The sequence below is a fragment of the Gavia stellata genome, unplaced genomic scaffold, assembly GCF_030936135.1.
Source record: "Gavia stellata isolate bGavSte3 unplaced genomic scaffold, bGavSte3.hap2 HAP2_SCAFFOLD_102, whole genome shotgun sequence".
Classification (NCBI taxonomy): domain Eukaryota; kingdom Metazoa; phylum Chordata; class Aves; order Gaviiformes; family Gaviidae; genus Gavia; species Gavia stellata.
The window spans coordinates 160865-187555 of record NW_026776399.1 but is presented as its reverse complement, the minus strand read 5'-3'; the positions used below and the strand labels follow the sequence as shown (position 1 = coordinate 187555).

At 58.1% G+C, this 26691-nt stretch overlaps 2 protein-coding genes across 2 annotated transcripts; both read left to right on the top strand.

Moving 5' to 3' along the window:
• Window positions 1–1886: 1886 nt before the first annotated feature.
• On the top strand, window positions 1887–14578 carry LOC132320940 (maestro heat-like repeat-containing protein family member 2B; the record flags this gene model as incomplete). The annotated part of the gene is made up of 24 exons (XM_059834583.1): window positions 1887–1978; window positions 2489–2628; window positions 3327–3449; window positions 3978–4143; window positions 4546–4644; window positions 5135–5286; window positions 5676–5819; window positions 6635–6704; window positions 6816–6929; window positions 7410–7483; window positions 7825–7944; window positions 8970–9077; window positions 9273–9432; window positions 9818–9858; window positions 10125–10266; window positions 10990–11042; window positions 11482–11589; window positions 11796–11915; window positions 12101–12223; window positions 13051–13212; window positions 13439–13561; window positions 13878–13945; window positions 14308–14443; window positions 14549–14578. Coding segments are annotated over exons 1-24 (2592 nt in total), but the record flags the coding sequence as incomplete, so codon positions are not given.
• A 44-nt stretch (window positions 14579–14622) lies between these two features.
• Window positions 14623–20136, top strand: LOC132320938 (maestro heat-like repeat-containing protein family member 2B). The gene is made up of 11 exons (XM_059834581.1): window positions 14623–14644; window positions 15113–15217; window positions 15443–15566; window positions 16519–16619; window positions 17050–17202; window positions 17758–17903; window positions 18151–18313; window positions 18610–18806; window positions 19422–19559; window positions 19751–19862; window positions 20018–20136. The coding sequence occupies exons 1-11, from the start codon at window positions 14636–14638 to the stop codon at window positions 20054–20056; spliced, it is 1287 nt and encodes a 428-aa protein (XP_059690564.1). The 5' UTR covers window positions 14623–14635; the 3' UTR covers window positions 20057–20136.
• The last annotated feature ends 6555 nt before the right edge of the window (window positions 20137–26691 follow it).

Here is a 26691-nt window from a genome sequence, read left to right as displayed (position 1 = left end):
GCAGCCACCTTTCTCCAGGAGCGGTCCGGGTCCTGGAAAGGCTGGAGCCGCATCAAGCAGGCTGGGACATATTCAAGCACGTCACTGAGACCAACAAGCAGCAGCAAGAGCTGCAGCGGCAGCTGCCCTGGTAAGTACCTCCCTGACGCCGGAGAGGGGCTTGCTGGGCACCTGAATTGGCTTTTTGTGGGGGACCTGGCTGGAGAGAGAGGGACCCCTCTGATGGCTGGCTCTGCCCTTTCCAACCCAGAGTCTGTCCTCCCTTTGCAGAGGCCTGGCACCAAGACGCCTTGCCCCGAGGGGGGAATACCTGTTTGGGACAGCCAAGGTCTCGCCCCACCTGACTCAGCCCCAGGCTGATCCGCTGCACGGAAGGCAGAAGGGGCAGTATGGAAGAGGAGCAACACAGTAACCGAGCTCTTGGGAACCTACTTGCAGAAGCCCCTCGCCGCTCCCGGCCCACCCGTGCGTAACCACACAGCATCACGCTGCGCCCCTGAAAGTAAGGCTGGGGCAGGGGAGGGCACCGGCCCGACCTGGACCCTCTCCACAGGCCACTTCTCCGCAGGCTGAGGGTGAGGCCACTTCTCCGCAGGCTGAGAGCCAGGCCCCCCCGCACCTGGGGGCTCCTACGCCTCAGCAGGAGCTGACGGCCGCAACCCCAGGCCCCCGCAGTCAGTGGCTCGGCCTGGTGCTGGTGTTACAGAACATCCTGAAACGCAGGGTCAAAGTAGTGTAAAAGGAATGGAAATAATGTGAAGAAGATACTTTGTAATGCGTGCACCTGGTATGTAGACATAAAATTACAGTTAAAAACTGTCTCCACTAACTAACAGTAAGGATTACCACAAGGACGAAGTCTAGGAAAATAGAATGGAGTGCCAAAACTGTTTTAAGGCTGACCTGCCTCATTGTCATGTGAAACCCACACCTCCTAGCTAGAAAACGCCCCCAACCCAAATAAGCCCCCTCCCCTCTGGGCATGCGTAGGGAATTGGAACTGTATCTGTAAGATGAAGTAAGAAAGGTACTAACCAATAGTTAGTTAAGGGGTAGGAGCAGTAGGCGTAACTAACTTTGTCACCTGTTTTAAATCCCTGTCATGATTTCAGCCCGGGGTGCATGCTGGCTGGAGAGATCCCCCACGCACCCGGTGCCGAATGAAGTAATGCCTGCTCTTTAATAGACCAGTGTGAAGGGGTTTCATTCCTGATTTCGGTGACACTGGCACTGAGGGAGGGAGCAGGAGGGCGCCCGACCGGGGCTGGGCTGGGCACCTTCCGCCTGTTCGTGCTGCGAGGCCTCAGGGCGAGGGCCCGCGCCTTCCCCTGAGAAGGCCCAGCACGGCCCGCAGGGCGGGATGGGCCAGGAGCAGCTGTGCCCCGAGGGCCCAGACAGGCTGGGCTGGGGCCCCCCATCAGTGCTGATGTTCTGGGCTGAAAATGGGAAAATGGGGAAAAACTTTGCCGTGCGTGTTTACTGGAGGCTTGTGGCCTGATGCTCTCAGGCCCTGGGTGCCAGCGAGGCTTTCCAGATGGCTGAGTAACGCTGTGCGGCTGTGAGCGGTGGCACAAACTGCTCCGGTGGCCTCGGGTCCCTGGAGGGGGACGTGGATCGGGGACGGGGCTGGGAAGGGCTCTCGGGAGAAGGTCCTTGCTAGAACTGTTCGAGGACCATGAGTGAATTCAAGTGATGGAGAATGGGGAAATCCTGCATTTCGGGGCGTGTGGGGATCCGCAGGGTGCTGCGTGTCTGGTCCCCGCCCCGCGGCGTGTCCCCAGCACGTGTCCCTGTGTCACAGCAGCCCTCTGTGAGGCGCCGCGCCCCGCACGGGTGTCACAGTGGGCAGGCTCTATATCTTCCCAAGGGGCTGGTGCTGCCCCAGTTTCTCATGGCGTTCGCAGGAGGAGGACCCAGAGAGAGCAGTGCGTCCATCTGGGGGATCCTGCTGCCCTGAGGAGGATGAGAGCACTCAGAGGTGAGGCGGTGGTGGGGGGCTGGGGGCTGATGCCTGCTGGGGGCTGCGTCCCCGTCACCTCTCATCCTGCTGCCAGGCACCTCCGAGAGGGCTCTGGCTCCATCCTCTCCCTGCCCTCCGTGGGGCATCTGGGGACTGCTCAAAGACGACCTGGCCCGGCCAACTCTTGGTGGGGCTGCCCAGCCCCAGCCCTCCCAGCACCTCCTTGCAGGGTCCCATGTCCATGTCCCGCCCAGCTCGGGGCCCCCGTGCTGGACTCGCTCTAGCACATTGCTGCCATTCTGTCACTGGGGAGCCCAGAATGGATCCAGTCCCCCAGTGTGGTATTCCCAGTGCGGTCTTCCCAGTGCCGCAGTGAGGGGAAGACTCCCTTCCCTCGTCCCACTGACTGCCCTCTTGCCAGTACAGCCCAGCACGGGCTGTTAGTGCTGGGAGAGGCTGGGAAGATCCTCTCCCCTCCCTGGTGCAAAGCCCTGCAGCCAGCAAAACCATTTCTTTCTTTTCTTCCAGCTCTCTGCCCGTGCTTTGGTTCTCAGTCCAGACCTGCACATCCTGAGGATGGAGGCAGGGCAAAGAAGGCTGTCCCTGAAGCCGTCACTACCTTTGTGGCTAGTGGGGCTTCTCTGCTAAAGCGGCTGCAAGACCATGAGGTGAGACAAGGGGGCTCGAGGGCTCCCCTCCAAGCCCTTGACTTCCCCAGGTGCCGTGGCAGAGGGGGATCTCGCGTGATGGCACCTCTGCCCTCCTGCAGGCGCTTCGTCCCCAAGCGCCGATCCTGCCGCTCCAGCTGGACTAATGCCACTGCTCCCTCCCTCCTTTCCCTGGGAGCTTGCAGTGCTCTCCTGGACAAGGCAAAGCCTCTGGCATAAATCCCAGCATCTCTCCAGCACCTTTGCCCAAGCGCTCAAGGCCCCACTTTAGCTTTGGTTCCAGAACTGTCCCAGCGCCTGGGCTCCTGCCTGTGCGAGGGGAGCGACACTGTGCCCCAAGGTGCAGGGAGTTCATGGCTCCCCCTCCTCAGGGACTGGTCTCATTCCCACATCTTCCTCTTCCTCGCCTGGCACTGTCCGTCTGACCTCCACCATCCCCCATCCTCAGGACCGACTTCCTAGGCTCCCGCATGGCCCTTTACCCTGGTGGAATCAACCTCCCTGTCTGGCTCTCTGGTAGTGTCAGAGGTGCCGTGGAAGATCTTGCCGTTCCCCATGGCTGTCCTGACCGATGCCTGCAGCTCGTACCTCGTGCCCATGGCAGAGAGATGATTTGGGGGGCAGTAGGTCTCTCTCGTGGGTCCCTGGCAACGAGGGCAAAGCAAGTCCCATCACTCCTATGTGTGGTCTGTCCCCAGGGTGACCGAGTGGAGACATACCGGGAGCTGGAGAGCTTCTTGCAAGGAGACGATGGCAGTTTGCAGAGCGGTGTCGTGAACCGCCTGATAGCAGAGGTGTCCAGTGACATGCGAGCAGCCCAGGTGAGCTTGTTCTCTTTCAAGGCCGCCAAAGCAGCCTGCCTCTGGCCCTGGTTTTTGGGGAAATCCAGAGCAGCACAGAGATGTTCCTCAACTATTCAGACCCAGTGGAGGTCCGAAGGGGACTCCTCCTAATAGGGAATTTGAAGAGGAGATGCAGAGAGTAGTGCAGAGAGGTGGACGCGGGGCTGTTTCTAACTGAGTGAGAGCTGGGTTCAAGCTCACTTGAGGAACAGCCCTGGGAACCCAGCAGCCCCGTGGAGAGGCCCCAGGGGGTCCTTGAGTCTGTGACAGTTTGTTCCTGGCATCTCTGCAGAGAGGGAGAGAAGGCAGCAGCACAGGGCTGTGCTAGGGAAAAGCCTCCCGCGTCTCACTGGGGAGCTGCTCGCCTACCCCAGGGTACAAGAGGCAGCAGGCGCCCGGTCTGAGCAAACTGCCCCGAGGGGTCTTGCAGGTGAGGCAGGGGCGTTCAGCCTGTCCGAGTGCCTCAGCCTTTTTCTCGGGAGTGTTTAACTTGTGGCACTTTTTCAGGGTGTGACAGATGATGTGAAGATGGCTGCTAGCGACGTCCTGGTGGCTCTGGCCCGCTCCCGCTTCCACTTTGTCATGTCTGAGCTCCAGAGCCACCTGAAGGCCATGGGGAAGGTCCCTGATGAGATCGTGCTCCTCACCTTGGGCAAAATGGCCCGCAGCTACGGTACGGCACCCTGGGCCTCTTGGTTTGGGTAGGGGTCTGTGATAACGGGGAGAAAGCACCCTCCCCCTTCCTGAAGGCTCTGTGTTGAACTGGGGGGCTATGAAGTCGCCATGCCTCCTTGCTCTGTGCCAGGGCTGGCCGGCAGCTCTGCCTTACTAGCCCAGTCCTGGTTCCTGGAGGGTGGGAACCCACTGGAGACAAACCCGCAGGGTCTCTGCCCCACACTGTCCTCCCCATTTCCCTAAAGGGCTTTCCTGTGTCCCCCTTGGGGAAGGCAGCCCTCCCCACACCCTCTGGCATGTCCCACATGGCCCAGCAGCCCCAGCCTTGCCAGGGATCGACCCCGGTCTCCCGTGTCTCTCACTGACCCTCTCGGTCCCTCTGTCCCTGCCTTCTCTGCAGCCCTGCGGTGCATCCCCTTCGTGGGAATGACGCTGCTTGCCCTGCGTGCCATGCTGAGCCGGGTGGGGAGTGGCCGGATCCTGCGCGCCGTCTGCAGTGGTGAGTGTCCCCTCCTTAGCTGGGGTCCCAGGGTCAGGGGCTGGGGTGGCCGTTGATGCCTCCATGTGATCTCAGAGGGAACATGGCAGGTGTCAGCCCACAGTGAGGTCAGGCCTTGGCGATCCCAAACCGCTGTGAGTGTGCAGAAGGAGCGGGAGAAGCCCCGGAGGTTTCTGTGGGTAGGACGTGACGGTGCTGCACAGGGGAACTCCTGAGTGCCTTCCCATGGCTTCTGTTCCCCTGTTTCCCCTGGGAAATACTGGAGGGGAACAGGCCATTGAGGAGGAAAAGGATGGGGAGGAGGAGAGAAACAGTGGGGTGTTTGAAACCAGACACCTCAAGGGCACAGCTTGGCCTCAGATGCAGATCTGGTCCTGGGCTGAGCCCTGCCGAGCCTGGGACCATCCTTAGAGCAGGCTTGGGTGAGGGTGCAAGGTACCGTCCCTGCTGCAGACTCTCACGTGCTGCCCTTCCCTTTCTCCTGGTGCAGTTCTGGAGCAATGGTCAAAAGGGGTCAATACATACTTCGGCAGCCAGGAGCAATGCCCCTTCCCTCGCAATGTGGAAGCGCAGCTCTGTGAAGACATTTACCCAGTCTTCCGTTACGCGCTGGTAAATTGGCTGGGCTGCGAGGAAGAAGAGGTAAGAAGTGCTGCTTTCCACGCCTGGGGCCACAGCGGGGATGTCCACGTTGGTGGGTCTGTCTGTGGCTGGTGGGGTGTGAGCAGAGGGGTGAGGGGAGGGAGCGGTCTGAATGAGAAAGCATCCCAGGCCGGGAGCCTGCTGTCACTGTGCCTGGGGCTGGAGGCTCTCTGGCAGGAAGCAGCCGAGTCCTGGGGCCTTTCTGCAGGGAGGGCTGGGGTGCGAGCGTGGGGAACTGCTCTCTCTCCTCTGGAGTGAGCCCTTCTGCTGCAGGGCAGAAGGGAAAGGGAAACCCCTCCCAGTGGGAAGGGCAGACTGGTGTGCAGGCGATGCTGAGTGCTAGGCAGACCTTCAGCCCTCCAAGCAGAGCCTCTCCCTTCCCTCTTCAGGACAAGCAGGCTGTGCTCAGGGCGGTGGCTGCCATGATGGAGGTCCTGCTGCGTGAGGAGCAGCACCGCGAGCATGCCTGGGAGCAGCTCCTCTGGCTGCTGCACCAATCTCAGGAGGTCCGAGACACCTCCCGGGTCAACAAGGTGAGGTGTTGCGCAGGGCCCGGCGTGGCTGCTGGGGTGGGTCTGCGCGAGTGCCACGAGGCACTGGGGAGCTGTGGGGTGCCAGGAGGAGCTGGGAAGGCCTTAGAGAAGGAACAGGGAGGGGGAGAGCAGAGGAGGCCTGAGACTTCCCCTCACTCTTTGGGCAAGAAAAGAGAAATGCGGGGAGGGGCCAGAAGGGAGGCAAGAGTCCCCCGGGCTTGTCTTCTCAGGAAGGGAGGCATTGCCATCTCTGTAGCGCTCTGTGTGTGGGAAGAGCTTTGCCCTAATGCCCAGCGCTATGTCCAGTCCTGTCCAGTGAGGGCTGAGGTCTGATGAGTGGGAAGTGCCGGGAAACGGAGTTGTCAACAGCGGGCTCTGTTCAGAGGAAAGAGACCCTGCCGATGCTGCTCTGAGGGGAGGGCAAACAAGAAGCCCCATCCAGGAGGGTTTGTGGTTTTCCCTGGGAGCTGCTGTTAGGGACTCCCCTTCTCCCAGATGTGCTGGATTTCTCCCTTCCCAAGTGCCTTTAAGTAGCTTTAGCCTCCTCTTCCTCCCCCGTTGTCTCACAGACCTTCCTGCAGGCCAGGAACAGGCCAGGATTTGTGAGACAGGTGCCACGTAGGTTCCTTAAGGCTGCAGGAGGCCTGATCCTGGCTGTTCGGAATGGGCCTGAGGGGCAGCCCTGTTCCCACAGTGATTTCCCTCTCAGCCAAGTCGCAGCAGGACTCTGGGAGAGGAGGGCAGAGAGCACCCTTTCTTTTCAGTCCCTCTCAATGCTGATGCAGATTTCTTTAAAACAGACCTTGTTCCCACAGCTCCCTGACGTGACCAAAGAGCCTGGCCTGGCCCCTAAGGCAGAACTTCCCCGCTGCATCGCGCTGCAGGGTAAGGAGAGGAGACTGGGCGATCCCCCGTCGTGCTGTGGCGGCTCTCTCCCTGTCCTTGGCAGTCAGAGGCAGCTGCCTGCTAGTGCAGAATGCGATTTCTTCCCTGCAGCACGAATATGCCCTGAGGAGACGGGCATGTTTCTGCACTCCCCGGAGAGCGGTGGGAGCAAGGCCGGTCGCGTGGCAGCCCTGGGCCTGCTGGGAGCGCTGGCCCACTCTGACGGTCAGTGCCATGGGCCAGGGACAGAAGGCAGGGGTTGGGGCTGCTGGGCTGAGAGCAGGAACGGGCTGAAAGCGGTGCACCTGCACCCAAAAGGAGCTGCAAAGAGCGGGTCCCCCAGCCGAGGTGACGCCCTGCGACAGGGCTCGAGCTCTCCTCTGGCAGTTAGAAATGGTGGCACACCAGGGATGATGCTCCAAGCTCAGTAACACGGGCAGGCTGGTGGGTGGGTGGGTGGGCTGGTGCACAGGAGCTGCTTGTACCCAAGTCATTTCTCACGTGCTCTGTGTTACCATATTACCATAGCTTTCAGTCCCTATAAAACAGCTGTGCCTCTAGAAATGGAGTCGCTCTGGCTATGCCGCTGCCTCCTGTGAAGTCAGAGTCAGGCCCCGCTTTTCTGTCCCGTTGGTGTGCAAAAAACTTGGAAGCTTCTGCCATTGGGGCTCTGCCTCAATGCACACCTCTCCATATCTCTTCCAGCACCTGCAGTGAAAGAGAAGCTGCCCCAGGTGATGGAGGCCATGGGGTCAGTGTGCAATGACCCCAGTGCCCAGGTGAGCTGGTTTGGGAAGGGACAGTGCCACCAGGGGAGGCAGAGGAAGCCTTTCCCTCAGGGCAGAGCTGGGGTGCCTGGGGAAGTGCCGGCGCATTGCCCAGGCAGTGGGTGATGGCTCGTCCCCGGGGAGAGCTGGCAGAGTGGAGCGGGGAGGTCGCTGTGCTCTGTGGGGCAAATGCCCGTCCAGCCTGGTGCTAAAGCCCAGCCCTGATGGCCGGAGCGAAAGCTTCTGCCATGCGCTTGTCATCTCTCCGCAAGCCACAAAGGCTGCCCCCAAGCAAAGGCGGCTTCCCTTTGGATTTTGAACAGGAGGACCGTAACCACGCTCTCCCCTGGCAGGTGCGGAGGGCAGTTCTGGAGTTCATCCGGGAGCTGCTCAGCTCCGGCTCCCAGAGCTGCTGGGCATGGGATGTGGTGGGGCACATCTTCAGCGAGTTCAGCCGGACCTCAGGCAGACTGGTAAGGGCAGAGCAGGACACCTGGGGCTTCCAGCAGTGCCTGGCTTGCACTGAGAGCTTCTGCAGGCATCCTTGAGCATGGAGAGCTCCACGCTGCAGGGCCATCAGCGCCGGCGCTGCCATTGGAATGACCTGCAAATGGCTGTTCCTCGTGTGTGTGTGTGCTGATGTTGGTGGAGACGTCAGTGAATGATGAGGGTTTGCACCCAGGCGTGCCACCTGGGACTGTGGGGCTGCCTGCGCACCCCACAGGCTGAGCTGTGCCCACAGACACCTTCAGCAAAGCTGCCTTGCAAAGGGAGGGGTCTTCTAGGGACAGGACATCCTCCATCCTTAAGTGCTCACAGACAATCAGCAAAACACAGCCACTGCAGCCAGATGGGCCTGGCTAGAGGATCTTTCTGTGGTGTTCTCATACTCTGGCCCACCAAAGCATGCCCTGCCCATCCAATAGCAGTCTGGGGACCCGCATCCCTTCTGGCAAGGGGACAGGCCGTCTGGCAGTCCCTTTGGTGAGTGTTTCCAGCTGGGTGCCCAGGAGATGAAGGATGGGCATGGCTGAGCCTTTTGCTGACTTGCTGAGGATCTTCCCTCTGGCTAGAGCCTCCCTCCAACCAGGGGATCTGTGGGTGTTGCTTTGCTCCAGGGCTCGGGGAGGCTCTGCTTTGGGAGCAGGGCAAAGGAAAGAGCCAGGTTCTCCTCCACATCTGTCGGGCTGGGCGTGATGCTGCCAGGGCTGGCATCGAGCACAGCCCTGCTGAAGGGCACGTTCCTCACCATGGCACGACAGCAGCATTTGGGCCCTGGGGGACCGTGCAGACAAGCAGTGTCTCTTTCTGCTCCCAGGCTTCCTAGTCCTTCCCAGGGTCTGGGAAGTGGTTCCCGAGCTGGGTCTGGCCATTTTTGTCCTCCTTCAGGAGGTCAGTGCTCCTGGGAGGTTGGCGCAGGAGCACTGGTGAGGCCATGCCTGAGCCTTGTCGGTCGGGAGCTGAGAGTAACAGGGGTTTTGCCAACTCTGTCTTACAGGTGGCAGGAGGCCTTTTTGCCTGGGTAACACCGGAGGAAGGAGCTCTTCGAGCCCTGTGTGTGGATATCCTGGGCTCGCTGGACGTCTCTCTGAGAGGGATGACCAAAGTAAGTCACCCTGTGCCCTGCTGCTGTGGCCACTTCTTGCCTTCAGGACATTTTTCTTCATGCTTCCCCATGCTGTGAACCTCTCCCCTCACATGTGCTGAAGCACACAAGGCTCAGGGAACCGCAGACTGTCACTTTTGTCTTTGAGCTGAATAGAAATGCTGATGTGGTGAATTGCCTGGTTCTTCTCTGCAGCTCCTGTGGCCGAGGTTGCTGCAGTACGTAGTGCCAGCCCAGTACAGCGGCATGCTGATCCCACTCTCCCGCTGTCTCCGAGCCCTAGTTGAGAGACGGGAGAGCGCAGGGTGTGAAGAAGACGAGGAGGAGCCTGACGCCGTGGACTCCCAGGAGCGAGGTAGAAGCTAATGGGTTCAGCCAGGGGCTTGGCCAGTCTGTGTCTACATGCACCCTGCCAGCCCTCAGCAGAAGCCTGGGAGAACCAAAGGGCGGAGCCAGGCTCTGCTGCTGGGCATGAGGGGCTCTGCCCTGCATTGCCCCTTGCCCAGCGCAGAGGCCTGCCTCTCCTGCTCGCAGCACTCTCCTGGCGAGCCGGGGCTTGTTCCTGGCCATGCTGGAGCTGCCTTCGTCCCGTGCTGGGCAGCCCTGGGGATTTCTCCCGGGTCAGCGCTGTGGCAGCACAGCTGCTCTCAGCCCTCAGCCCTGTGTGGGGCATCGGAGGCGCGATGGGCAGGGCACAGAGGGGGCTTGTTGGCTCACCCAGCCTTTCTTCCTCCCCACAGCCCGGCTGCCGGCTCCCCAGGCCCTGCTGGCTCGACTGCTGGTGAGTAGTGGGGCCCGGGGGAAAGAGCTTTTCTGGCCAGGGGTGGTGGGGGAGCCCAGGGCAGAGATGCTGTTGAGGCCCGTGCCGGGATCCCCCAAGGAGGAGGCAGTGTGCCTGAGACTGCCTGGGCCTGTCCGGTATCCCACTCCTTTCTTGGGGCTAGCAGCACCCCGGGTGCAGGAGCGGCATCGAGCTCCCTCCCTCCCTCCCGGGAAAAACTGCAGCTCTGGTGGCAGGAGTGACCCTTCTCTCCTGCCCTCGCCTAGGTGGTGGCAGCAGCTCCTCACAAGAGCGGCGAACGTGCAGTCGCTGCCTTGCAGCTGCTGCAGGCCCTGCATGGCAGGATACACCGAGCCTTGGGGGTGGTGTTGACTACCAAGATCCCCCTCCTGCTGCAGTACTTGGAAGGTAAAGTGCGGGTGGGGAGGGAGAGGCTGGGGGGAGGGAAGGGGGTCAGGAAAATGCAGCTTCCCAGCGTGACGGAGGAGAATTGTCCCCAGTTCCCCAGCACTTGCTCTGCAGCCTTTCCCCTTCCAGGGAGCCAAAGCTGAGGCTGGGGGCAGCCGTCCCCCAGTGTCGATTTGGCCCAGGGGATGGATGGGGCTGTTGATGTCCTTTTGGAGGGCAGGTCTTGGCGGCACCCCCATGTCCTGGCCGGGGTGGTGTTTGGGGGAGGGACAGGACTGGTGCTCCTGGAGGGGGTGCAGCCCCTGGCTTTGGAGAACCAAGTTGCCAGGCCAGGCCAGGTTTGCAGCAGCTGTCCTTGGCAATAGCCTGGGAGAAGAGCTGCAAATGGGCAGAAAGTGGTGGGTCATTAAGGAGAAAATGTGTGTTGCCAATGCACGCTGGCACGCAGTGGTTGGAGTTGTTCTGGGAGCTGCAGTCAAGCAGTGGGGATCTGTTGTGGACAGCACGTCCTTGCCCAGCTTGAATCAGTGGCCCTGACAAATGTTCCTGGGATCCCTCCTGTGTCTTTGGCCTCACAAGGGCTTTGGTGTAGGTGCTTGTAGGCCCTTTCTAGCCTGATGGCCTGGGAATGTTGGGAGGTCTGACCGCAGAGGAGACCACAGGGCTCGTCTTTGGTGTGAGCTTAAATAGCAGCGACGGCTTTTGCTTCCTCTTGCTTTCTAGAGAAAACCAAGAGGTCCCTGGACTCTACAGAGTGGGAGCATCGTGTGCTCAAGGTACAGCATCCTTGGGGGGTGTCACAAATAGAGGGGGAGAAGAGGGAACAGACAAAGTTGTGGGAGGAAGCTCGGGGCTGCCTGTGTAGGCAGCAGGAGGTGGGGGCACCTCCTGAGTGCCCTGTGCCTCCCCCCGCAGTAGGTGCCTGCCCGCTCAGAGGAGCTGCTGTCTGCGCACGTGCCATGGCTGATGGCTAATACCCTCTATCGCTGTGGCACACGCCTTAGCACTGCCTCCTCCTCTATGTCTGGCATGCCGGGGGGCTCTCGCCTGAGGTGTTAGGAGAAGAGGGAGGCTGGTGAAAAGAGGGCTGGGTGGGGCAGGGGAAGAGTCTGCCGTTCCCAGTAGCTCCCCTCAGCAGTGTCCCGGGACATGCGAGCGTAGAAAGCATCCTGGCCAAGGGCAGGGGAACACTCGCTTCCTCTCTGTTCCCCACAGTTCCTGCGAGCGTCACTGGAGCCCATCGAGGACAGGGCCTGGACCATGGGCCTGAGCCAGGAGCTGAGCCAGCAGCTGGGCAGCTCTGCCCCCGGCTCCTGGGAGAAGGTGTGTCTCCTGCCCCGCGCCAGGGCTTGGGCTCTGCCCACACAGGCGGTTTTCATTGCTTCCCCTTCTCTTGCCCCCAAAATGCGCCTCCCTGGGCTACTCCAGTGGCTGGCTACCACCAGGGGTGGTCGGGTCTGTCTGGGGCCAGACCTTTCCTGACAGGTCGGTCCATGACCACATCTCGGACGTGGCCTCCTCTCTTGCAGCTTTTCCTGTACAAGGCCCTTGGGACAGTGCTGGCAGCTTGTCAGGATCTCAGACACGTCCAAGGGCAGGTGCTGAGGTTCCTGCAGGAGACAAACCCTGTGCAGCTGTCTGAAGCCCAGGTGAGGTGATGTTCCTGTCCTGCGCATCCCCTGCCTGTTCCTGGGGGAGAGGCAGGGCTGCTCCAGACCTCGATTTCCCCCTTGCTGCCATTTCCCCCTTGCCGCAATGTCCTGCCTGGCCGTTGTTGCTGGCCATGGCCGAGTGCCTGGGCTGGAGCCAACTCCCTGTTTCTCTGTGGTTGCAGGGAATGATTTCTGTTGTGTCCCACACGGCTGAGAGCCACTTCCATCTGGTCTTGGACACAGTGAACATGTTCTCCACTGCTTTCACCAGAGGCTGGTTTTATCAGACTTCCATGGGCTGGAAGGTAAAGGATCCAGGGTTTCCCTGTTTGGCTTTCCTTTTTTGGCCTTCTTTCACTTCTACACCTGCAGCAGCCAAGTTGTGGCAGCTGCCTTGAGATAAGCATTCGTGTAAGAGCTAGCCGAGACCTCTGTTTCAGAGGGGACGTCCTGACATTGGGGCCCCTGAGGTGTCTTTGGAGAGGAGGGGGTTTGACACCGGGTGGATCAGAGCCACCCAGCTGGGGCAGCTGCAGCGGTTGCTTGCTTGCAGCCACCTTGCCCCTGACTTAACTTCAGCAGGAGCTGGCGACAAGGGGGTGGGCACGGTGTGACACTCTGACCCTTCCCCAAAGCTGAGAGCCAAGAGCAGGAGCCTGGTGAAGTCTCGCTGGCTCTGCTCCCCACCTGGGGGCTGTGGGGAAGCCTTTCAGGGCAGGGCAGGGCCCTACAGAGAGAGCGGTGCAGCCTGGCCTGGGGAGGTGAGCAGAGTGGGCTCATCTGCACCCCTGACGAGCACGGGCTGCGTGTCTGAGCAGGACCGTGACAGGCTATGTCAGATACCTTTCCACAGAAAGGTTCCAGGCAGCTCCCCGACCTCTCAAATCAGTGGTAAAAGAGCCAGCAGTGTGTGCGATGCTGGCTGCACCTCATCCCCATCCCCATGCGAGATCCCAAGCTGTGGGATGGGAACAACTTCTGGCCTTGGAACTCGCAGCTCGAGGAGTGGCCTGGGGAGCTGCTGGGAGGTGCCCAGGGAAACAAGGAGCTGGTGAGGGTGCAGGGCAGGGCCTGCCGCAGGAGCCTGCCAAAGTCCCGGGGCTGACCTCTCAGGGCATCTCTGTTGACACAGGTCCAGCAGCAGCAGAAGATGGAGAGCGCCCAGGCCATTCGTGCTGCTCTGATGCGCACCTACAGCGGCATTGCACTGCGTGCCCCCAAGGAGCAGCTGCTCACCCGCGTGGATAAAGAAATCGTGGGCAACATCCTGCGGCTCTCCAGAGCTAAACAGAGGGTAGGAGCATGGGGCACACAGGGCAGGAATGCCTGGGTGTCCCAGCTTCAGCCCCTTGGGGCTGGGGTGCACCGAGGTGGACGGTCCCTTTCTAAAGATCTCCCAAGGAAGGGTTTGTCCTCAACATCCAGATCCAGCCCCCCATGGGTTTCCCCTGCCCATGCTCTTCTTCCACCTCTCAGCCCTTCAAAGAGTTGAAGGGGTGCTTTGCTCTCTTTGGCCTCAGGACTTGCAGCTCAAGCTCGCCCTGGTGCAGAGCATCACCGAGGTCAGCTGTGCCATCCAGGCTGTGGGCGACTGCGGCAGCTTTGAGCTGTCCTTAAAGCAGGAGGCAACGTGGACCTTGCTGGTGAGTGCCTGTAGCCGGGGCGGTCGCACGGGGGAGTTTTGGGCTGTGCCATCGGACTCGTTACCCCAGAGGCACGATGGTCTCTGGGCTTCACGTGAGCTCCTGGAGCTGTGTCCGGAGCTGGTGGGGCTCTTGAGTGCTGGTGCTGGGTGGCTGTGGCTGGGGAGCAGGGTCCCTCCTGCAGTGCCTTTGGGGATGCGTGGGGGTGCCGGGGCAGTGTCTGCCCAGGCCTGGCAGCAGAGCCTGTCCCCAGGGGAGGCGGGAGGGCTGTCTCGTGCCCCTGCCAACTCTGTGCTTCTCTCTCTGGGACTTGCAGGACTGGATCAAGGGGGAGCCCTGGGACTCCCTGGTGTATGGAGTGTTCCAGGCCCTGGAGGAGTTGAGGTGAGGTCTGTTCCCCGGGCTGTGGGGACTCCCAGTGTGCCCCATCCCAGCTGGCTGGGGCAGCCCCAGTGGCCTTGAGCATGGGGCCGGGAGCTGCTGGGGCTGTGGAGTGGGAGGGTGTTCCCCATGTCGGGTGTCTCCCACAGGAAGGGAGCCCCCGAGGTTCCTTAACCTGGGGGCAGGGGTTTGCCTGCTGCCTGGGAGGAGGCAGGAATTGCTGGCGCTGAAGGCAGTGCTCGCTGGCATGGGCGGGGGTGTGTTGGATTTGGGGCCCTCGATTAGGAGGAACCCAGGTGTGGTTTGAGCCACTCTGGAGACAGTAAATCTCCTTTGTGTTTTCTCTTCCTTTTTCCTCTGGCCAGCAAGCTGAGGCCACCTCTGAGGCGGGAGGAAAATCACAAGCTGCTGGCAGTGTGCTGCCAGACTGTCTTGTCCTGTCCTTCCAAGGAGCGGATGAAAAAGGGCAGGAAGACAGTGAGGGCAGCTGTGAACATGCAGGTACCCGCCGGCCAGTGCCTGCCCACCCCTGGGTCAGGATCCCCCCTCAGTGCGCCCCGGCAGCCCCCATGATGCAGAACCTCAGCTCTGCTTTCCTGCTTTCAGCTTCTGCACAGGAGATGCGTGGAAGATCTGGGCCATCTCCTAGAGACCTTTCTGGAGGCAGAGGTGACCTCTGCCTGCTTTGATGACATGGTCCATGTGAGTAGCCGTGGGGCAAGAGGGAAAGTGTTTCAGGGGCAGAGAGTGGAGGCCTTAGAGGGTGTTAGGAGGTGGATACCTTTCCTGCAGGAATGTGGGGCTTTGGCTCCTTGCTCTGAGGCTGTGCGTCTGGCCGGGGCCAGGGGCTGAGCTGGGGGACGGGAGCGCCCGGCCACTGCAGCCTCTGGCCAGGCAGAGCAGTGGGCCCTGTTGGAGGGAAAGCCCAGAGCCAGCCCTGAGCTGGCTGAGAGCAGCCTGGAGGAAGGCTGGAGTCGGGAGACGCTGGCAGTGTAGCAACAGCAGCCTCAGGGCAGAGGCAGCTGGAGGGAGCGAGGCAGTGGAGGCAGCAGTGCCAGTGCTCGGTGGGGCTGGGGTTGGCACTGGGAAGGAGCCAGAGAAGGAGGGAGTTGGAGAGGGATCTCAGGGAGAGAAAGATGCCTGTTGTGAGAGAGATGCACCCTGCCTCAGGTCCTGAAGGGCTGGCTCACCTCAGCCAACGAATGGGAGCGGGAGAGAGCCCTGCAGGTTTGTGCCCATGTGCTGGGAGCTTGCAAGGAGCGATTCGAGCTCATGGTGAGTAGAGCCCCCTCGCGTGCCCTGGCGCCCTTTTCCCACCATTCATGGCCCCAGAAGGGAACCCTGCCCAACTGGGTGCTGGGTTTTGGGGCTCCAGGGATTACGGGGCAGCCCTTCTGCCTGCCCCTCTGCCCGGTCGCTGCTCAGGGAGCAGGATGGGCGATAGAAGCGAGCGGGTGCTGGGGCTGCCTGCGACCCTTTTCCTGCTGCTCTCCCCTGCAGAGAGGACGTCCTTGCAAGCGGTTCGGCTCCCTGGTGGGATTGCTGGCAACTCTGACCAGCGACTGCCTGGCCACGTCCCGCCAGAGGGCATGGGTCTGCCTTGGCTACCTTCTCCAAATGCAAGGTAAGGAGAGTGGGCGCTTCCCAGCCTTGCTCAGCCTGATCCTCCCTCCCTTCCCGGCCTGGCACCACTGGGATCCTGCAGGGCCAGGCCCTGTCCCCAGGAGGGAAGCGGGAGGCAACGTGCTTGGCTGGTTTTGTGCCCCCACCCTGTTAGCCCTCTGCCTCCCTGGACATGTCAGGAAGGATCCCTGGGAGAGGGTCGCTGAGTCCCACCTCCGCAGCGCATGTGTGCGGTTGGTCAGGGCCATCCCCCACTGCTGTCTGAGAGCAGGACATTGCCACCAATGCTGGGGACTGTCCCCCTCCATGTCTGCCCCCCTCCATGTTCCAGGAGAGACAGAGGGTGGTCAGACAACTCGCTCGGATGAGGCCCCTGACATTCCAGAGGGTGCCTTCCCCCTTGCTCCCTGCCTTGAGCCTGGAGAGACAGGCAGCTCCCCAGGCAAACTATCCAAACTCATCGCCGCCAGGGAAGAACTCTCCTGCTGAGCACAAGAGAGGAAACCAATTTGCTGCCCAGAGCAAACTGGGCAGGGAAGAGGGATCTGAACTGCAGGCCCGGGGCGTGCCGCAAAGGGTTGTGTTTGAACCGTTTCCTCTTCAGGCAGCAGGGTCTGCCTGTGCTGAGGCAGTCACGGGGAGGTTTCCTGCCTCCCAGAGACAATGGTGGCCTGTGTGGGAACAGGGGACACAGCTGCTGGGATCAGAGGCCAGTAGCTGCTGAAACCCTGAAGCCCCAACAAATGGTTCGAGGAGGAAGAGGGCTCTTTCCAGCCCGGGATTTGTCAGCCATTTATCGGGCTCAGGAAATCCTGCTGCACCGAGTTCAGGAGGGCCCTGGGTTTCCCTGTGGCTTTCACTGCCACCCCCTGGGTTCTCCTTTAGCAGTATCTAGGGCCAGAGGTTGCCTTTCTGTGGGCGTGACTCCCCTTTTCTTCTGGTGTTTGTTCCAGCCAGGACCATGGAGGTGGTGCCTCAGGCAGATGAGATCAGGTGCCTTGGTGAGGAGCTGAACAGCCCAGACACCGTGCAGACCTGCGCCAAAATAGCAAAGGTAACTGGCCCCAAAAGAGCGGGGTGGGGGCCCAGCTCCTGGGCTCCTGCACATCTCCCTGCTCCCCTCCAGCGTCCCTCGCTGTCTCCAGAGCAAGCTCTCCAGGATGGCTGTTGTTAGCAAGTAGCAGGAGGCTTTGAGACAAGACTGTCCTTCAGGCATGCTGGAGCAGATACCGTATATGTGTGCGTGTGTGATTGCTCTTGTCAGAATACAAATTTGGTACATAATAAGCAAACAACATGGGGGGCGACACTTCCCAATCGGGTAGCTGCATCAGATGTAAACAGCACTGTATGCATAGCAGGAGGAAAAAGTGATTGCCCCCTGCACGACTGCCGAACTAACAGTTCTGTCAAGTTTCCTTTCCATTCTGAATTGCTGGAGCAGAGCTGTGACGTGGTCTCTCTTGTTCCTGACTTCTCTCCAGGCTGTTTGCAAGTGCATCCCTCCAGCGCAGGCTACAGACTTTCTGACTGCGGTCCTGCCCAGCTTGCTGCACGTCACACCCACGTGTGTGAAGCCACTATGGAAGTGGGTGTTCATCTTCCTGGTGGAATGCAGGAAGGAAATAGTCCAGGAGGTAAAGGCGACCTTTTTCCCATTTGACTTTGTCTTTGCTCCTGTTGGCTGTTTAACGACACCCTGTGCAGTTGGCACAGGCTCAAGAAATGCCACCTGTGTGTCGAGCCAAGGGGCTGCTGAAGGAGTCAGGTGCCCTTGCAGAGGCCCTGCAAGGCGACTTCAGGGTCTCAAAGAGCGTGTTTGGTTTTGCTCTTGCATCGCTACACACATGTGGGGAGAGTTCTTCAAGCGTTGGGTGTGAAACGTGCCCGTGTCCTCTGTGTGCACAAGGGCACGCAGCTGCTCGTACGGTTGGGCCCAGGCACATGCAGTGACTGAGTCTGTGCGTGTGAGCGCGTGCATGTGTGCGTACGTGTGCGCAGTTGCCAAGAGCACACCCAGCTCCAGACGTGAGCCAGGGCCAGGCAGGGTGGAAGGGGTGAGGTTTCAAGCTAGGTCTGGACCCTGTGTCACGGGAGCAGGCACTGGTCCTGTGCTGAATGACTGTGTCTGGGCCCCGCAGGAGGGGGTAAAGGATGCACCGAGCCCTTCTTTCTCCTCCATTTCCATTCAGGTGCCAAAAATCCTGAAGACCCTTTGCACCTACATGCGGCAGAGCACCCACAGGCCCTTCCTGCTCTGGGCCGTGTTTCTCCTCGCCCACTTTCACCAGGAGCCCGTCATCAGCAGTCTCCTCCGGAAAGGTCTGCCCATGGACAGGTACGTGCACCAGCCACTTCCCCACTGTAGTCAAACAGAGACCCCACAGCTTGCGTGCACTGGGGTGGCCCAGTTAAGAAGCAGGTCTTTTTTCTGCCTGAGCTGTCTTGAGTGTTGCAAGACTGCGTGCTTGTGTCTCTGCCGTGACTGGGGCGTTGTAAGCCCCATTGCAGAGGAGGAGAAGGTTTGAGGGCACTGCAGGACTGCGAAGATACGGGCTCAGGGGTGAACATCTGTTCCCTTGCAGTGACACGGTGGAGCTGTGGAGGAGCCTGGGGAGAAGCACCATTGGGATTCAGGTCCTGAGGTGCTTAGTGGAGAAACTAAACAGAGCACGAAACAACTGCCTGGGGACCAACTCCTCCGCTTGTGAGTGGCACAACCATGAGACTGCTCTGGAGACTTTGATGGTACGTTCAATGGCAGACACGTTTCTGTAGCTTTGCATCTGCTTTGTAACTCCTGCTTCGGAAAAGGGGGAGTCAGGTGCCCTTTGCAGATGCCCCTGGAGACTCCCAGGGCGCTGTGCTGGGCCGGCCTCAAGCAGTGTGGGGAGCTGGGACAGTGTTGTGCTCCTGAGTCACAAGGCTGTCGCAGAAGTGACAATTGCGGACAGTAACCCCCCTGCCCCAGGCAGGCAGGGGAACCAGGCTGGTGGGAAAAGGCCTTGCCTGAAGAGGGGCTTCTTGGTCACGTTTCTCTGCAGATCACCCGTGCCATCTCCGAAGTGGTGCTTGCCCTGAGGAGCACAGAGGAGCTCAGGCAGCTGCTTCCCCACCTCCTTCCCAGCCTCCTGAGGTGGGCCAGCGAAACCCTGGGCGAGGAGCGGCTGCTTTCCCCCCTGGGAGAAGGCGGAAGACAACTGTTCCTCAAGGGCCAGGTGCTTGAGGAGAAGCCGTGCAGGTAAGGAGCCGAAGGGGCAGATGGAGGGGCTGGCTTCGGTTCCCCTCGCCAAGGCACGTGCCTTTGTGGGGTTGAGGGAGGGCTTTGCCTGCCCCGCTTCCTAGATGAGCAAACTGCTCGTCGTGGTTGGGTTTACTTCTGCTCCTTCATGGGGAAACTCCAGCTCCCAGGCAGGAAGGTCTGAGGCAGCTCGTGCTGTGGACGGCTGTCATCTTGCCTTCTGCATACCCTTGCATGCACGATAGCTTTGCACTCCCTCAGCGGACCCCCACCGGGGGGGAGCGTGACTCTTGCGGGCAATGGCATCATTCTTCACAAAATGCTGGTGGGAAGAGGTATTAGGTGTTGCCTTGGTTCTCTAGCATGGAGTCAGTCCAGGGGCGTGGAGTTTCTTCTGCTTCAGTGGGTTTGGGGCATGATGAAAATGCCAGTGTCGTTAGCTGCAGTCTACGAAGCATCATTCCCGGGGTATTTAGCTCTGCTACAGAGAAATCTTCCCCTAAACTGCAGTGATTTGATCTTTCTTTGGTTTTGTGGTGCTGCTGCTGTTTTGATTTTTTTCTTGTTTTGTTTGACTGTGTTTTGACTGGGTTTGTGTTTTGTTTCTTTTGCCAGGGTTTTCCTTATGGCTTTAGAGTTGGTGCTAGGCAAATGCATGGCAGAGAAGTGGATGCGGCTGCTCATGAATCGGGCAGCGTGGGCTCTCCTTGAAGACCCCCTGACCCATTCTGATGGGGTGCGTCTCCTGACCAGGTAAGAGCCCCAGGGATGCACGTGGCTGCCTCCTGCGGGGCTGTGCCCAGGGAAATGCCTGCAGGACCCTTCCAGCATGCCTGGGAAGCCGTCCTGAGCTGAAGAATAGTATCTGCATTGGTGTACATGAATTTTGGCAACCTGGCCTTCCTGGGTAACTGTGTGTCCCTCGCTTGTGCTCCCTTGCGCAGCGTCCTGGTCCATGCTGGGCTTCTATCACCCTGTCTGAAGCAGACCCTCTTCCCATGGCTGGATTCCTGCTCAGTTAAGCTGCGGGTGACAGCTACAGCCTTCTTTGCTGAGGTAAGGCAGGGGGTGGGGAAGGAAGGGTTCAGAGGGTTTTAGTGAGATCCGGCTCCTTGGGACGTCTGTTTTTGTGGGAAGATCCCTGGAGCGGAGCAGACAGGGGAGCGCCTGGCCAGGACCAGGTCCCCACAGCACTGCCTGTGTCCTTCCAGCTCTCTTGGGACTGCAGCACAACAAGGACCCGCGAGTGAAGCAGGCACTAGAGGAGTCTCTGCACGATACCTGTCCCCAGCCAGCACCAAGGAGTTAATTAAATAAAGCTCAGCACAAGATGCCTAAAGGGCAGTGTATCTTTTTTCCCCCGATGGCACCCTTGTGCTTGGCGGGACCACATGTGGGTGACACCGAGGCTGGGGGCTGCCAGCTGCATGGCCCCTCCCGGATCTTCGTGGGCTGGGCACAACGCAGTCATGCCGGGACAGACCCCAGAGCAGGGGTCTCCCCATGGGGTCCTGGGGCCTTGCCGTGCCCTCCCACTGCCCATGGGGATCCCCTTGCCACCCCTCCCACCACGGCACGACCACCTCTGGCACCAGCAAGGGCTGGCGCAGGGAACAGCCCGGGAGAGCCCTGACCATACCACCACAGCAGGCTTTGCCCTCCCCGGTGTCCTGCCATGCTGGGCCCCCCCACAGCACTTGCCCAGGGACACAGTGGGGGGGTATCAGGGGAAAAGGGGGGCACTGGGGGGAGTAGGGGGCACTGGAGGATGGGTGGGGAGAACCAAGGGAGGCACAGCAGTTTAGAGGGGTGTGGTCAGGGGGCAGAAGGGTGGCACTGGGGGACAAGTAGGGAATGTCGGGGGATCTTAAAGGGTCAGCTATGGCTCAGGGGCTGAGCAGAGGGACAGAGTGTAGCAGAGGGCTCTGGCTGGCCCATCGGACCCCTGCCCACCAACACAGGCCCCACTGGTGCTGGTCCCCAGCCCCGGCGGGCCTGGGCACATCTGTGTGGGGCAGGGGCAGCTCCACACAGGGAGCCCACCAGCAGAGATGCAGTTTCATCCCTCAGGCTGCTGGGCACCCTGGCCCCGCTGTGAGCCCATGTAAGCCTCTGGTCCCCTGTCCCGGGGGTCCCACCATCCCTGTGTTCCTAACTGAAGACCCTGCAAAGATTGCTCAAACACGTGCTCCTGCCTTGCACAGTCACGTTCCTTGACAGAGGTGGGGCTGGAGCTGGAAGAGGGAGTCAAGCCCCTGACTGGGTGGAACACCAGGCCTGGGGAGGGTCCTGCTGTGGAGGGGGCACCAGCAAGGGCCGAGGTGCTGGGGGTTTCCCTGGGCACCAGCTGTGCTGAGGGCTCTGGTAGTCCTGGGAGGTGAGTGTGCCAGGCACGGGGCAAGCGACTGAGCTGGACCTTCTCCAGCAGCAGGCATTTGTATGAGGGGGGCTCAGAGGGACCCATGTCCTGCCCCACTGCTGCAGGTCAGTCTGAGGCACGTGTGAGCCCTGGCTCCCTGCACATCGGGCTTTGCGCTGCCCTCAAACGGTCTGAGCCTCCTCCCAACCCCACAGAGCTTCTCAGCCCTGCCGGTAACTCCTATTTCCCCCTGACTTGCCGCTCGCACGGACCAGACGCCTTGGTTCAGCTGCATCTCCTGAAAGAAAGCAAAGGACCAAGAAGCCAGAGACATGGGGAGAGAGGTCCCTGCAGAGTGGAGTCCCTGGAGATCATCCCTGGGCGTAACCAGAGAGGAGCAGACTAAGCCATGGAAGAGGCTTCTCACTTTATTAAAGTAACCTTCCTCCACACTGCAAGAGGACAGGCGAGGAGAGCAGAGTCCAGATGCACGGACCTGCACACGTTTGCTCTTGAACGGGGCTGGCTCGTGGGGGTGCAGCCTCCAAGACACTAAAACAGAGTGGCTGAAACCGACGGCACAGCACGTCTCACCCAAAGCCAGGACAGAAAGCCTGCACCCAGCTGCCCAAACCCCCCAGATGTGAACTGAGGCTCCTGCCCCAGACCAGAACATGGCCAGACAGACCGGGCAGGAGGTAGAGCTGCATTTACAGCACGGCCGCTCGGCTGCAAAGACCCGCTCCACCTGGGATCGTAACAGAGGCAGGCTGGCTGCTGCTCACACTTTGAGCAGGGGAGGTATTGATTGCCAACGACAACAACTCCACATCTGTCAAAGGCCACGACCCTGCCGTCAGCTGGGGAAAGATGGCCCAGACGGCCGGACAGGCTCCTCGGCTGGGTCCCTTACTGACCTCGCTGCACCTCCAGAACAAGAACCTTGTGCCGCATTGTTGCTGCGACCGGAATTGCCATCTCTAAGGTAGGAACTCAGCTGCAGGGCTTAGAAATGAAGAAGTAAACAAAGCTTGCCACCATTTCCACCATGCACCATGCACCACTCCTGTTCTGAAGCAGGGTGTCTGCCATCTCAAATTACATCTCCCTGCAAACAGGCCCATCTCCCAGCAATAGGGCCAAGACAGGGTTATTTGCTGTCACAAATGTGATACTGTCACTTACGCTTATCTTGCAAATGCACGCTCAATTACTCTTGGACAGAGATTGTAACGCTCAACGAGCAGCTGCAGAATGATAGAATAAACCGATCTGTGCTATGAGGGTGTATATGCACAGCGCGGGAGCAGATTACCAACCGGTAAGATCTTCCTGACAGAGATTTTATATTCTGCAAAGCTTAAGCTTTTTGTGGGAAAGTTTTGTATTTGCGAGAAAATCATTAGACTTTCACCAATCAGAAATACTTGACACAGTAGCTCCAACTCAAATTACTTCCTTTCCTGAAACACCTTGAAAAATTTCATATCAAGTCTCATGAAAAAGTGGAGTTTTTTTCCCAAATCACCTCCATCGCCTTATGAAAAATAGACTTTTGGCTCAGACCCACCGCTGTGGGCCAGGCCAGCTGCAGGGCTTGCAACACACAAACCCGCACAGCCTTTCCCTCGGACACTGCCGCAGGGACCCTCACGCAGGTGGTAACAGGGAGGAAAGTACAGCCTGGGGTCAGGAGGGGAAAGCCTGAGAGGGAAGCAAGTGTGCCACAAACCAAAATATGTCTTTAACGTTATAGTGACTCACCAACGTTGAAAAACATCAAAACTGAGGCATAACACAGAGCGCTCTGATTTCAGGAGAACCAGATTATTTGTAAATTAATTTCCACCGTGAAAATTTTCAACCTTAACATGTGGGGTTTGGGAAACCTTCCCCAGGAAAACTCCAGGACAGGAATCATAATTTTCCACCCCTTCTACTCCATCCAGAACAGCCCTGAATGAGGAAGCTGGACATCACTTCAGCAATTTCTGCAACCACTTGCAAGAACACTGGGTATTCTTCAAACCACAGTTACGGCAACACGGTCTTCGGGATGGGTCTTAAACTTCAGGAAACAAGGTGGGAAGTCTGAACCAAAAAGGTAAATAAGGAAAAGCCTTGGGGATGAAGTCACTAGGCTGCCTCAGCATTGCCTGGAGCAGCTCCACACGGGGACCAGCCCCACATTGGTTTTACATGGGCAGGATAGGACAAATTCATTTTAATACATACTAACTAATTAGTATGAAAGCAGATTCTCCCACACGCTGGGAGCCCAACTGTGCCTCCCCAATGCCGCACCTTAGGAAGACGGACGAGCACTTCCCTGTTTCTCATCCTCTCAAGAACAACCTTCTGCAAGATGCTAAAGCCCACGACATCCCGTCACCAGAAGACAGGAATAACAAGTTCCCTGTCCATGGACTGAGACGTTGCCTGTTCGCACTGCCCGCCGTTCACGTTGCTGCCCCTGTGCACTCGCACCTCTAACACACGTTCTTAAGAGAGAGGCTGTAGCCCTGGCTTCCAAGGGAATTACGAAGTCAGGGGCGAGGAGTGACAGCTCCAGTGTCACTGGCAAGTCACCCCTTCTGACACTAGAGGAGCGGCACATTACAGCTCCGGGAGCAGTGGGGAGGATCTCCTGCTGAATGGATTAATGCAGCACGAGGTGTTGCAAATCCCCTGAGCCCTTCCTCGCTCCCTCCACTCCTTTGTCTCTCCCCTCCTCTCTTCATTCACAATCACCTCCACATTAGTAACAAGCGAGTTGGAAGGCCAGTACGAAAATTTCGGAGCAGACCAAAATCCAAATGCGCTTTTGCCCATGATATTCTACCACTCCTCCGACTTACCTAGTCCTGTCCCAGCTTCTGCTCTTTTACTTGCTTTTCTCCAAAACAGAGGCATGTCACATCCTGGAGAGGGGGGAAACACCCCAAACAACAACAACAAAAAAGGTTTATTAAAGAAAGATCAAAAATTAGGTGGGAGGTACAGTGCATAACAGACCTTTCAGGAGGAGGACTTCCAGGGAGAGTTTTCTGCCCACAAAGCACCAGCGCCCCTGGGAAGAAAACTGATCAAAACTGCAGCCACTGAAGACCCTCTATCCCCTCCTCTGTTCTTACTCTATTTGATAATCGGTTGATTACTGGTCGGATTCCTTCCCTACTTTCAGTTCTGAGGGGATATTGCTTAATTCTTACAGGCCGCGCCCCTGATTTGAGCCTGACCATTACTGGGGAGGCATTTTTTGCTTTTCCTGGTATTTCTGAGGCCCATACCCCTGGATATACTTGGTTCTGGATTTCCTCAGGTACTTCTGAGCTAACAGGAGTATCTCTGAGGGCCAGACTCAGAAGTTCAATTAGCTGGTCATCCCCACTCGAAGTTCTACTTTTCCTTTCTCAAATTTTATCTCCACTTTTAGTTGTTCCAATAAGTCTCGCCCCAACAGAGGTTTTGGTGAGTTAGGCACAGATAAGAATTTGTGTATTCCCAATTGTTTTCTCAATCTAAATTAAGGAGGTTTTTAAAAAATACCCCTTTTCACTTTGGCCAGTAGCTCCCTTTGCCGTTACAAAATCACCTTCCGTAGGTGTTAAAGCTTGGTTGATAGGTTTCATCTTGAGAAAATAAAATCAAGGACAGGGTCTGCCCTTTCTCTGTGACTCTGAGCAGCGGGGCTGCTGCCTCCGAGAAGCACCGCTGAGGCGGGAGGGGCCCCCTTGGGCGCTGGTTGGGGCACACACCACGCAGCACCGCGCTCGGGCCTCGTCACAGCGGTTTTTTTGGGCTCCAGCTCCATCCCCAGCCGGGGGAGGCCGCGGGGACGTTTCCCTGCTTCCCCCCATCCGGGAAACGCGGGTACCGGCTCCCCCTCAAAACCAACATCAATTGCAACAAGGTATAATTCAAGGTTGCATTAAAGGGCCATTTCTCCTCATCATCCAATTTATACAAAGGCCACCACTGATGACCCAATAATGACCAAAAATGGCTCTTCACATCAGTTTTCTGTATGTTCAGGTTAGTTCTTTCAGTCAGACACAGAAATCAGAAGTGATTTCTTCTTCTTTTGCAGAAGTAATCAGTCTTTTAAGTAGTTATTGCTAAACAGTGCAGAAGCTACCAAAAGAAGTTGAAGCAGGTACTTTCCTCCTCACAAGCAGCATATCACTGAAGTGCTTCCCCTATTAAATTCTCTTCTCTACTCTAAAGGGTCCCTATTTTCCCTGCCCCCAAGGTAAACTCCAGAGCTATTCATGGGGTTTCAAAGAAAGGCACATGTAGTTTACCTGCCTTTAAAAAAAAAAAAAAAAAAAAGGGACTCAGAGCTCTGAATGGAGAATGTTTACTAAACACTGTACAGACAAATTAACCAAAGAGCAAACATTAATGGGAAAAGCTGGGAGCAGAATGAGAAGCACCACACAACTAAAGCTATCCCAAGCACTTAGGCCTCCATCAAGGACCACAAGCCCTGAGGCTGATGATGGCTGTTGGATGAGTTTCCCTCCCCCAGGTGGAAACACCTCTCAGAAACACTGTGCTCAGACCAAGGAAGGAAAAAGCAATACACACCCCACCCCCACATCTAAAGGCATGCCACTCCATTCAAAGGTAAATTTTGATTTATTTAGATAAACTGCCTGGCCAGTTTTAGCACCTGCCTCTAGAGTATACCGACTTCATCCACCCCTACCCACAAAAACTTTTGACTGAGTGCTGAGTAATGTGGAGAGTGAGGTGGACTTAGACGTGCTGCTACCAGGGGACTGGATTTTTAACCTATTTACAAGTATTCGTTGCTTTGAAGCTGCCCGAGGGTCAGCACGCCCTCGCTACTGGAGGTTCTTGCTCTGCGCAGGCACTAAGGAAGACATTTCTGGCGACAGGTTATTTTAAAGCACAGCAGAACATACCGTTTATGACCTCCTGAGAATTATCTCCCAGACAGATCAGCAACAAGGGCAAAACTTGTATATTTAACATGCATTTGGGTTACGTCACTGTTAAACATGTTACAAATCTGTAATAGAAAAACTCACCTACACACTGTACGTAGGTTAGCAGGCACTTCTTTATTGCAGCGCTGGACGCACAGGGGATCGCTCCACCTCGTGTGCGTGCTTAGTTTCTCTGCTACAAAAGTTATAGACAATCAAAGTATACATATTCATCACATTTCCAAGCAACAATTAACATACTCATACAATTTCCGAGAACTCATTAATATATGTAAATGCTCGTGACGCATGCTCCTCCAGGGACACAGGTGGTTGTCTAAGGTCCTCTGGTGGTCGGCCATAGTCTTCCTCATCCTGTCCTTTAGTCGAACCCCATCTTTGCGCAGGCTCAGGTTGGTTGCAAAATTCCATTCTTGGAATCTTCCTAAGTTTTCCTCGGTTTACCAACAAGGCCTACAATTTGTCATTCTCTTGACAAGCAAATCCTACCTATTCACAATGCTACATTGTTCAGCAGTTAGTTTATGATTAAATCACAGATAAATCATAT